The 11819-nt window shown below is 42.4% G+C and overlaps 2 protein-coding genes across 2 annotated transcripts in view; one reads left to right on the top strand and one right to left on the bottom strand.

Moving 5' to 3' along the window:
• Nucleotides 1-440: 440 nt before the first annotated feature.
• LOC138651852 (FXYD domain-containing ion transport regulator 6-like) lies at nt 441-9637 on the top strand. The gene is made up of 6 exons (XM_069742403.1): nt 441-1023; nt 2911-2956; nt 7339-7371; nt 7730-7804; nt 7909-7952; nt 8684-9637. The coding sequence occupies exons 1-6, from the start codon at nt 1012-1014 to the stop codon at nt 8699-8701; spliced, it is 228 nt and encodes a 75-aa protein (XP_069598504.1). The 5' UTR covers nt 441-1011; the 3' UTR covers nt 8702-9637.
• Nucleotides 6784-11819, bottom strand: part of LOC138651851 (leucine-rich glioma-inactivated protein 1-like) — a 23713-nt gene continuing 18677 nt past the window's right edge. Inside the window, exon 9 of the mRNA XM_069742402.1 lies at nt 6784-11000. Coding sequence (XP_069598503.1) covers nt 10147-11000 — 854 coding nt within the window. The 3' untranslated portion in view covers nt 6784-10146. The remainder of the gene's footprint in view (nt 11001-11819) is intronic.

The raw sequence follows: 11819 nt of genomic DNA, 5'->3' as shown, positions 1-11819 counted from the left end.
TCCCGATTATATTTTATATCTTGATACGTGCACATTAATTATATGTTGTTCTATTGTCAAAGTAATTATAAATTATGCGCTGTTCTTTTATAGCAGGGATCCAGAAAGACCCCGATTACCTGAAATAATGGGGGGAGCGAAGAGCTTTACTGTCGCTTTAAAAATTGTATCTATGGATGTATAATATGTTACATTGCTTTATTGATTAATATTCTACAACAAGAAATCTACAAACTTCATGTAGAGGGATAAAAAAAAAAAAAAAAAATTGTAGACCCGCGGAGTATTTACAAGTTGAAAAGTCACTGAACCGGTTACAATCCGCATATTATTGTATCTCTCCCCGGCCGCACAATGAACTTATTGTCCTGGATACTTTGTATCAATGTGAAGCATCCGCTGACGGGTGCTGGGGGGGGGGTCGTTAGTGGTCGCGTAAATTTAAGGAATTGTTATTTATGCAATTCTCTGGTTTCTTATTATTTGAATTTCTGCATTGGAAAAGTGGTAATATGCGGATATTTGGCCTCATGCTCCTCCATTACTGGGAGCTTATGTCTATGGCGTCCTGCACCAGCACGGATAGGGTGCTATAAATGATGCCGGAGATCAGAGAGTGAATGGTTAATGGACTTTGTCCGAGGTCCTTCCTCCCCCAGGCAAAGGATTTATATTTATGCGATTTTGTTTGCTGTATTTCTCCATATTTAGTTATTGGACATTGTTCCTGTTACAATACACGTCAGCTCAGCCATGGTCACTTTTGACCAAGATGCGGTGGAGACGGCGGTGCCGCACTCTGGGGTCGGTAGTATCAGCCGACTATTAGACCGGGTCTTCCTGGATCTGCCCCCACCTGTTTTTTTTTTTTTTTTCTCATCGCTTTTCTGTTCTTTCTTGTTCCATCTTGTGTTGTGTTTGGAGTCAAAACAGTGAAAAACCTATAAAGGGTCCAAAGACCAACAGTGCGCAGAGCCTCATCCTGTGCGATCGCCCGCAGAAGCCTCTGCCATGTCCTGCAAGGTAAGGACAAGACAAGGACACACTGACACTGGGGGTGCGGGAGAATGACAGTCGGGGTATGAAATAGTGACGCTGACACTGGGGGTGCGGGACAATGACAGTCGGGGTATGGAATAGTGACGCTGACACTGGGGGTGTGGGATAATGACTGGGTGTGGAATAGTGACGCTGACACTGGGGGTGTGGGATAATGACAGTCGGGGTATGGAATAGTGACGCTGACACTGGGGGTGTGGGATAATGACAGTCGGGGTATGGAATAGTGATGCTGACACTGGGGTGCGGGATAATGACAGTCGGGGTATGGAATAGTCACGCTGACACTGGGGGTGCCGGATAATGACAGTCGGGGTATGGAATAGTGACGCTGACACTGGGGTGCGGAATAATGACAGTCGGAGTATGGAATAGTGACGCTGACACTGGGGGTGCCGGATAATGACAGTCTGGGTATGGAATAGTGACGCTGACACTGGGGGTGTGGGATAATGACAGTCGGGGTATGGAATAGTGACGCTGACACTGGGGGTGTGGGATAATGACGGGGTATGGAATAGTGACGCTGACACTGGGGGTGCGGGAGAATGACAGTCGGGGTATGGAATAGTGACGCTGACACTGGGGGTGCGGGATAATGACAGTCGGGGTATGGAATAGTGACGCTGACACTGGGGGTGTGGGATAATGACAGTCGGGGTATGGAATAGTGAGGCTGACACTGGCGGTGCGGGATAATGACAGTCGGGGTATGGAATAGTGACGCTGACACTGGGGGTGTGGGATAATGACAGTCGGGGTATGGAATAGTGACGCTGACACTGGGGGTGTGGGATAATGACAGTCGGGGTATGGAATAGTGACGCTGACACTGGGGGTGCGGGATAATGACAGTCGGGGTATGGAATAGTGACGCTGACACTGGGGGTGCCGGATAATGACAGTCGGGGTATGGAATAGTGACGCTGACACTGTGGGTGCGGGATAATGACAGTCGGGGTATGGAATAGTGACGCTGACACTTGGGGGTGCCGGATAATGACAGTCGGGGTATGGAATAGTGACGCTGACACTGGGGGTGTGGGATAATGACAGTTGGGGAATGGCGTCTAATCACTACCCGGCTCCTCACACTTTCTCTTCTCCCTCACAAGTCTGTGATATTAGTTTTATCCATTCTGCCGCCTGACCCTGCATAGCACTGATCATTTTAGGTGGAGAATCCCTTTAATTATGGACATGATTATTGCATTTGCCAGATAACATAATTTACTGTTTGAGAGGATGTTGCTCCCTCTAGTGGCAGAAAGGTGAACTGCAGTCTTGTAATACTTTTTTTTAATATACTTGAATGTTAACCCTTGAGATAATTTACTGCGCATATTTCGGTTGATACCACAAGGGGACGATCTGTTCAGGACTTTCTATATAGATGATTTATGCATACTAAAATGCAGCCATCTGGTGCCTAAAGCTGTGCATGCAGCGCCCCCTACTGGCAGAAGCAGGTTGGTAGCAATGTTGATAAACTGAAGTTTGGAGCTCTGTGCTAAGCACTGAGAAAGTTAGTTAGGTGTATTAAGTAAATGCATCAAAATAGCGCCCTCCCCTGTCCTCAGGTTGTGTGTGGTATTGCAGCTCGGTGCCAGTCACCGGGTCACAGCTGACGTATGAGGTCATGTGCTGCAGTAACCTGTGATACAGAGGTGTTATAACATAAGTCTAGTAATTGAATGCCCACCCCTCCTGTCCTGATGGCCAGATAATGATCCCACCCTCCGCCAAGGTTTACAATGAGAATGTATATTATGGAGACTGGATCTGTGTAATTCATGAAAATGGATAAGAACATATTCTCCCCATTCCTAACCTCTCTGCTTATTGATTCAGGGTGCCCAGTGCTGTTTGCTGATCCTCAGTGCAGTTCTATTTACAGGTAAGTGATACATTGTATCTAATTACAATTATGTTTGCTGACACCTAGTGGCAGTCAGAGGAACTGCAGCTCTTTAGTTGTTTGTTTCTTTTTAACCCCTTTACCCCCTGAGGGTGGTTTGTACGTTAATGACCGGGCCAATTTTTGCAATTGTGTCCCTTTATGAGATAATAACTCTGGAAGTCTTCCACGGATCCTGGTGATTCTGATTTTTTTTTTTTTTCGTGACATATTGTACTTCATGTTAGTGGTAAAATTTCTTTGATGTGACTTGCAATTATTTGTGAAAAAAAACATAAATTTGGTGAAAATGTTCCCAATTTTCCCACTTTGAATTTTCATGCCCTTAAATCACAGAGATACGTCGCACAAAACACTTAATAAGTAACTTTTTCCACATGTCTACTTTACATCAGCACAATTTTGGAAACAATTTTTGATTTTTTGTTAAGGAGTTATAAGGGTTAAAAGTTGACCAGCGATTTATCATTTTTACAACACCATTTTATTTTAGGGACCACATCTCATTTGAAGTCATTTTGAGGGGTCTATATGATAGAAAATACCCAAAAGTGACACCACCCTAAAAACTGCACCCCTCAAGGTGCTCAAAACCACATTCAAGAAGTTTATTAACCCTTCTGATGTTTCACAGGAATTTTTGGAATGTTAAAAAAAAAATGAACATTTAACTTTTTTCCCCAAAAAAATTAATTCAGACCAAAATTTTTTTATTTTCCTAAGGGTAACAGGAGAAAATGGACCCCAAAAGTTTTTGTGCAATTTGTCCTGAGTATGCCGGTACCCAATATGTGGGGATAAACTACTGTTTGGGCGCATGGGAGAGCTCGGAAGGGAATGAGCGCTGTTTGACTTTTCAATGCAAAATTGACTGGAATTGAGATCAGAGGCCATGTTGCGTTTGGAGAGCCCCTGATGTGCCTAAACATTGAAACCCCCCACAAGTGACACCATTTTGGAAACTAGACCCCCTAAGGAACTTATCTAGATGTGTGGTGATCACTGTGAACCCCCTAGTGCTTCACAGAAGTTTATAACGTAGAGCCGTAACAAGAATAATCATAGTTTTTTTTTTTCCACAAAAATGATCGTTCTGTCCCCAGTTTTTTTTATTTTCCCAAGGATAACAGAAGAAATTGGACCCCAAAAGTTGTTGTGCAATTTGTCCTGAGCATGATGATACCCCTCTAGCAGGGAAGAATGATGAGAGTTACATTTAAGGTGGCGGATGATGGGACTACTACTCCCATCAGCCTACCCCTGCTGCTTATAAAAACAGTGACAGCAGGAGCGGCAAAACAGTTTTTGCATCACCACATTTTGAGAGCTATAATTTTTCCATATTTTGGTCCACAGAGTCATATGAGGTCTTGTTTTTTGCGGGACGAGTTGACGTTTTTATTGGTACCATTTTTGGGCACCTCGCATTTTTTGATCGCTTTTTATTCCGATTCTTGGGAGGCAGAATGAACAAAAACCAGCAATTCATGAATTTCTTTTGGGGTGGGCGCGTATACCGTTCCATGTGTAGTAAAATTGATAAAGCAGTTTTCTTGTTTGGATCAGTACGATTACAGCGATACCTCATTTATATCATTTTTTTTAATGTTTTGGTGCTTTTATATGATAAAAAGTTTTTTATATTAACAAATAATTTTTGCATCGCTTTATTCTGAGGGCTATAATTTTTTTTTTATTTTTCCAGTGATGGAGCTGCATGGTGGCTCGTTTTTTGCGGGACAAGATGAAGTTTTCAGCGGTACCATGGTTATTGATATCCATCTTTTTGATCACGTTTTATTCCACTTTTTGTTTGGCAGTATGTTGATAAAGGGTTTTATTTTTTTGCTTTTTTAATGGTGTTTACTAAAGGGGTTAACTAGTGGGTCAGTTTTATAGGTTGGGTCGTTACGGATGTGGCGATACTAAATATGTGTACTTTTATTGTTTCGATTTTTTTTAAATTCAATATTTATTGATGGAATAAATATTGATTTTTGTCATTATTATATTTTAAAATATTTTTACAATTTAAAAAAAAAAAAAATTTTAAATTCATTTTAACTTTTACACAATGGGACAATCATTTTGTGCAGGTTGATCGCTTCTATAGCATGCAGAGCTATCAGCGCTGCAGCTTCTGTAACACCTACTTAAGAGACTTCCTGAATTATTTTTTTCTATAAAAGTTTTTAATGTGTAAAAATGCCAAAACATAAAAAAAAAAATAACTGTGGTACTACTGACCCAAAGAATAAAGTTGCGTAATCACTTATACCGCATGAGGAATGGGTTAAAAAAATAAATAAAACCAATTGTTCACATGCTGTGGATTTGTTCCTTCTGCCTCCCAAAGATGGCAGTAAGGCTCGGCACACATTTATCCTGCGCTCTACTCTGAGCGCTTGCATCGGGACTTTCATGTAAATCTGTGAAATATGTGAGACGGAACCTCCCTATAATGAGATGCCCAATGGTATAAAATTCTGTGGCACACCCTTGGTATCAATATGATCATTACACCCCTAGATTAATTCATTGAGAGATGTAGTTTGTAAAATGTGGCGTTCTACTGTTCTGGCACCTCAGGGGCTCTCCCAGTGGGCCATGGCACCCGCAAATCATAATATAAAAATCTGCACTATAATATGGCGCTCCTTCCCTCTTGAGCTTTGCACTGTGTCTAAAAAGTAGTTTTCACCCCCACACGGGGGAGTAGCACACTCAGGAGAAATTGCACAACAAATTCTGGGGCCCATTTTCTCCTGTTATCCTTGAGAAAATACAAAATGTGGGGCTAAAAGAAAAATTTTGCAGGAAAACTGTTTTTTTTTTTACAAAATGTTCTTAGCACTGTTAGAAACTTCTGTAACGCACCTGATGGTTCAAAATGCTCGCCACACATCTAGATAAGTTCCTTGAGGGGTCAAGTTTTCAAAATGGGGTCACTTGTTGGGTGTTTTTACTGTTTAGGCACATCAGTGGCTCTCCAAACGCAACATGGCTTCCACTCTCCATTCCAGCCAATTTTGCACTGAAAAATTCCGAGCTCTGCCATGCACCCAAACTGTAGTTTACCCCCACATATGGGGTATCGGCGTACTCAGGAGAAAATGAACCACATTATTTGTTGTGCAATTTCTCCTGATACCCTTGACAAAAATAAAAAAATATTGTGCGTGAATTTAAATTTTTTTGAAAACAAAAAGTTAAATGTTAATTTATTCCTCCCACATTGCTTCAATTCTTGCTTTATGGTGTTTACTATGTTAAATAATGTAATATTGTTCATAGATCAAACTTTGCAGACTTGTGCAGAACAAGTGTTTACTTTTTATATATTTTTTTTCAACGTTTTATCTAACGTTTTTCTTTGTATTTTATTTTTTATTATTATATTTAGTTATATTGTGTTTGTTTTATTGTTGTATTAATTTGTTAATTTTTATTATTTTTTTTAATATTCTGTAGTTATTGCTATTTATTATTATTATTTATTTTTTAGAATGTTCTGTATTATTTATTGGCATTTATTATTATCATTTTTTTATTTTTTAGAATATTCTAAATTATTATGTATTGCTATTTATTATTGTTATTATGTTTTTTTATGGGTTATTACATTTTTTTAGAGCAATCCCTTTTTTTTTTTTTTTTTAGTCCCTCCTTGGGGAGTGTAACCTATCATCATTTGTATATATTATACCCTGTGATCTAGGATCTGAGATCTGGCCGTATGATGGCGGCATTAGACTTTACATCAGAGCGGAGATCTGCGGAGATCAATAATTGTAGACAGTGGGGAAATCGATACAAATGATAATTCTTTATTTCACAAGATTCTAAAAATTAGAAACAATTTAGAGTAAATAGTAGCAGACGTCGGCGACTTTCCATGAATTTTTAAGTAAACTTTCTGCCCTCCTATGAAGCCCGGCTGGCGGCGGCCTTCTTACGTGTGGCGGTCACATGTTCTGGATGGGAAAACCCCTTTATTATTTACCTCATTAGTGAGTTGTGAATTAATAAAGGTGGATTTAATCTTCTACTTCATCATATATGAAAAGTGTCTCCCTCTGGAGGACTTGTCCAGCATTACACGGGCAGCGCATTAATGGGAATGGACTTTATGAATTTCTATTCTGGCGCCGCAGGGAGATCTAGTAATTATGTCAGATCTTTTAACAGATCAGAGCTGATCGCTGGAGGTCTCATTAGAGGGGACGCCTTGTAAGCTATTTTTCTTGCAGAGACCCCTGTAACTAATGTAATAGACCCGGCTCGCTGTGTGATGACAGTGCGCTCACTTTCTGTATGGTAAAGTCCTGGCTAATACTCTGACTCGCTACCTCCTCCTGCAGGTTGTGCAGCAGAACACGATCGTTTTCACTATGGTGAGTTCTAATAGCTACTTGTGGAGGTCGGGGTTTTGGAAATCTAGGGGGGATGGAGTTAGATGCCCCCAAATGTCCCTGGTCCCTTGGGATGGGTCTGGTGCGGCAATCTGGATCCTGCCCCCCGGCTATAATTCTGGGCTGCTCAGAAGGCAACAGAGCTAATGACGTGGGGTCTGCTTGCCCCAATGTGAGGGTCCGGGTCGGCCTCTGCTTTCCGAAAGCCAAGCTGACAACCACAGGCTTTATTACTTGGCCAAGTTGTCCGAGCTCCATCCCGATGGCTCTGGTATATTGGGGGCTTATTCTGCAGCGATAAATGATTATTAACATCCCCCCACCCTCGGTGTCTCCGCAGATTACTGGACCCTCCGGATAGGAGGTTTGGTCTTTGCTGGGGTCATGTTGACCATGGGCGGTCTTGTCCTGCTGTGTAAGTGACATCATTGAGTCTGAGCTGATGACATCATACCCTTATCACCGTGTGTCTGTTATATTTCCAGGTTATTTCTCTTTTTTTTTTTAATTGTTTTTCAGCTGATTTTAACTTGTTCGAAAGGAAGAAAAAACCGAAATGCAAAGTAAGTGAACCTTCGTGTACTTAACATATTCCTCCTTTTTCTTCCACCTTTCTTTATTTTCCTTCTCCAGATTTTCATCTTAAAGGGAAGCGTTCAGCAGGATTGTGCTCAGTAACTACAGACAGTGGCAGGTCGGCACCGTTATACTGATTGCACAGATACCTGGTGATGAAATCTGTCTTGTGGTTCTTGTGGAATCTTTATTTGTAGCTTTCAGTTACTGAGATTCTCGTGCTCTGGGGTGGGGCTGTGTGGGTGGGGCTTTGGGTGACATGTGGGCGGGGTTGTTCAACATTCATTAGGCAGGCACCTGCCTGATGAATATGGGTTTTTCTTTTCCACACAATGTGATAGAGTATGTAAAATAGTGGACGGGTCAGTGAGGGATCAGTGACCTATCCTAATCCATACAGATTAATATCTAAGCGGAGCACCACATGAAGCCCCAGAGCATCATTAATTCTAAACTGAAAATAAAGATCACACAAGAACCACAAGACTGATTTCATCACCAGGTGTCAGTGTAATCAGTATAACTTCACCGACCTGACAGTGTCTGTAGTTACTGAACACAATCCTGCTGACAGGTTCCCTTTAACAATGGCAGCCAGCAGAACTGAGACTGCAGCTTTGGATGTGACTAGAGTAGAAGACAAGCTAGAAACTCCTTAAGAGTAACGTGACCCCTTACAGTAGGAGTTTCTTACAGATTTTCTCTTCCTTATTCACAGGTGACAAGTGAATCCTGAAGACACATTTGATGTTTGCTCTTTTGGCTTTTTTTTTGGCATCTAGGAGGGAATGCGATGCCCGGGACTCGGAGATGCCGTCTGCACTGGGTATTTATGTTGATTGCTGACACGGATTTTTCTAAGTTTAATGTTTTGAGAAAATGTTCGTTTTCCTGGAGGCGCGCACTAATGCAATGTGGAATTCATCAGATAAACTGGAAATATTGAAAAAGAGCCTGAACGTCAGATGTGCCCAGCAGGGACAAAAAGAGTTGCGCAGTGCCACCTAGTGGTGAAACTGAAGGACAACAAGGCTCGTAGTGCCACCTGCTGGGCATTAGCTGTCAGTACAAGATCTGTCGTGCCACCTAGTGGCCATGTTTGTTTTTGCTTTTACCATCTGGATTTCCACTTTTATTGACAAATCCATGAAGTTTCTGTAAAGCCTCAATACGCCCAGAAGCAGATATCTTGCTGCCGGGGGGGGAAAGGTAGAAGTTTTGAGAATAAGGGGCAGAGCTAGGAATAGTGAGGCGTCTCAGAAACTTCATGGATTTGTCAATAAAAGAGTAAAAAGTGATGGAATGTTTATAATCGTCCGTCAGTAGCCTGAGAAAAGTCCAACTAAAAGATCCAAAAACACTGAAACAGCAAAATGTATAAACTAAACGTTTGCTTTTGTCTCAAAACTTTTGGCCACAAATGTACAATAGCGATCTGGCTAAAAAAAACAAAAAAAAAAACCTTAAAAGACAAATGGTAGCGACTACATCAAGCGATTAATTCCTAGATACAATAAAACGTGTTTAATTTTAATATCGCTTGGACCATGCGATAAGCCGGTTTTATGCTTTTGGTTTATTGTATGATTATGAGAGATAATTATCATTTTATATGTTACATTCACATCTGTCATCGGTTACAATTCCATTGTAATAAAAGGTTAAACTTGCAGATGGGATGATATTTCATTTATTCTGCTCCTTTCCTCACAATCTTATACTGATGACGTTCCTCGGGGGCGGAGTTAGTTGTCACATGACTTGATATACCTGCCAACTGTAGAAAAAAAAGAATATGGGGGAAGCGTGACAGCTATATTCGAATGGGGGAAATGGTGTATCAGGAAAATGAGCCCCGAGTTTCTGGCTGGTGGAACCACACTGTGACTACATGGGGGCAACAAGCGTGTGATGTAGAGGTGATAAGCTCAGACTCGGTGGGATCGGAGCTCAAGTAATTAGTAAAGACAAAATTGTAATAAAAAAAAAAGACCCTTCTGTTCCGTTACCCAAAAACCAAAACCCTAACTTGTGACATCGTTGGCGTGCATCGTGACACCTTAAACTGGAGACCTCACGCCTAAAACAAAAAATGTTCAAAAACGGTTGTCCCACCACCAATCGCACCATTTTCCGTCTTTGGTTCTTCCCTTGAGGAGTAGTTCAGTTTATTGTGTCCTTTTACTCCTTTTCCACATACTCAAACACCAACGAGTCCCCTCCGAAACTGGCCACAAAAATTAACTGTCGTCCCTGCACCTTGATGGAGGTGAACGCACGTGCCTCTAGGACTTTGAGTTCCTGCACCGGCACCAGAGGTCCTATGGGCCCCTCCTTATCATTGGTCTCCTCAATGTCCCAATGTTTCCATTTCTCCAGCCGGTAGACCCACGTATAGCCAAAGTCATTTCCAAGAAGAGCGTGCCATCGTTGGCCAAGCATCATGGGCTGAAAGACATGGGACCCTCTGGAGGGTAACTGCTGGAGCTGCCGAAACATCGAGCCGTTCCACCGGACGAGGGACGAATCGCCCATGTAACGAACCAAGCAGGCAAAGATGCCATCTTCTGCATCCGTGAAGTGTTTAACAGCATAGACATCCCAAGCTTCAGGAATATCGGTAAGACGCTCCAGCCGCTTGTTCTGGAACCGATACACAAGGGGCCTCTGGGAACCGCTGCTCATGATGAGATGAGGAGAACCAGAGAGCATAAGAGGTTCGGCATCGGTGTCCCGGTACCATCGCGGGAGCTGCTGTTGAGGGTAGAAACCACGACCGTCCCATCGATACAAGGTGCTGGCTCCAGACTTGGCGCTATCTGCAACGATGAAGTAGTGTTCCCCTTCTGCGGAAGTGAAGCTTTCAATGTCGTTGGGTTTTCGGATATCGGGGAAGTGCTGGAAACGATGGAAGGCAGATGGGCTCCCGGGTGAGGGGTCCCGCCGGTAGACCGAAGTGCCACCATAGAGTTGGGCCACCACAACGAATAGCTGCTTACCTATAACAAGCGGCAGGCAGGAGACCACGGAAATGCCTGAGCGGTCAAAAGAAGAAAACAAGTAAGACCATAACCATATAATGCGGACAACAGCGTTTCCCGCATAGACCTCTTGAAAACAGGGGCAGCTCACACAAGAGGTCTCCAAAATTAAGCTAAAGTGTTCATCCCCCTCTGCAAGTTCTCAGTTAACCCTGCTGTTTGTCTTCGGTCAAAAACGACCGACCTCGAACTTCAATATTCTTTAAAATATTCAAGATGCGGCTCTGAAACCGGTGGCCGACCGACCCATCCTCATTTAAGTCAATCAACCACAAGTTTCAGAACCGCATCTCGAACACCCCAAAAAATACCAAAGTTCAAAATCGGTCTCCACAGACCGAAGACAACAGCAGGGTTAAGATGTGTGCTTGACCAAGACCATCATCATTGTAAACTAAGTAACTAGTCCCCTGGGCATTATCCTATATACTTGTGACTGGATGATTCCAAAATGTCTATGGAGTCACAAGTTTCTGCAGAAGTCTAGTGAAGGCGAGTCCAACTTTGCTTTGTATTGATTCCGCCATGTCTTCTTGATTAGGCCTAATAATTCCAACAGTTGGGGGTTTATTACAATGTATCCGGTCTAGACAATCCTCTGCGAGCGAAATTCCTCCGCAGCACAAATCTCAGTCTCCCATCAGGATTGCGTAGAGTTCTTGAAGTTTTCGAGATTTTCTAGACTGGATACAACTGTACCAAAAAATTCAATCTTAAGATTATTTTCTCCAAAGGGTGTCTATGATTAGGAGCAGTGTTGGGCAATAACCTCTTCCCCCCCCCCTCCCCCCCATCCCGGGGCAGCAGCGCTCA

Source organism: Ranitomeya imitator, chromosome 10 (assembly GCF_032444005.1).
Source record: "Ranitomeya imitator isolate aRanImi1 chromosome 10, aRanImi1.pri, whole genome shotgun sequence".
Classification (NCBI taxonomy): Eukaryota; Metazoa; Chordata; class Amphibia; order Anura; family Dendrobatidae; genus Ranitomeya; species Ranitomeya imitator.
The sequence above is the reverse complement of the archived record's forward strand: the minus strand, read 5'-3'. Positions and strand labels throughout refer to the sequence as shown.

Excerpts from the sequence above, each read along its gene's own strand:
- LOC138651852 (XM_069742403.1), top strand. Across the intron at positions 2,957-7,338 it reads CAGTGCAGTTCTATTTACAG|GTTGTGCAGCAGAACACGAT; the intron begins GTAAGTGATACA and ends CTCCTCCTGCAG. Across the intron at positions 7,805-7,908 it reads GGGCGGTCTTGTCCTGCTGT|CTGATTTTAACTTGTTCGAA; the intron begins GTAAGTGACATC and ends ATTGTTTTTCAG.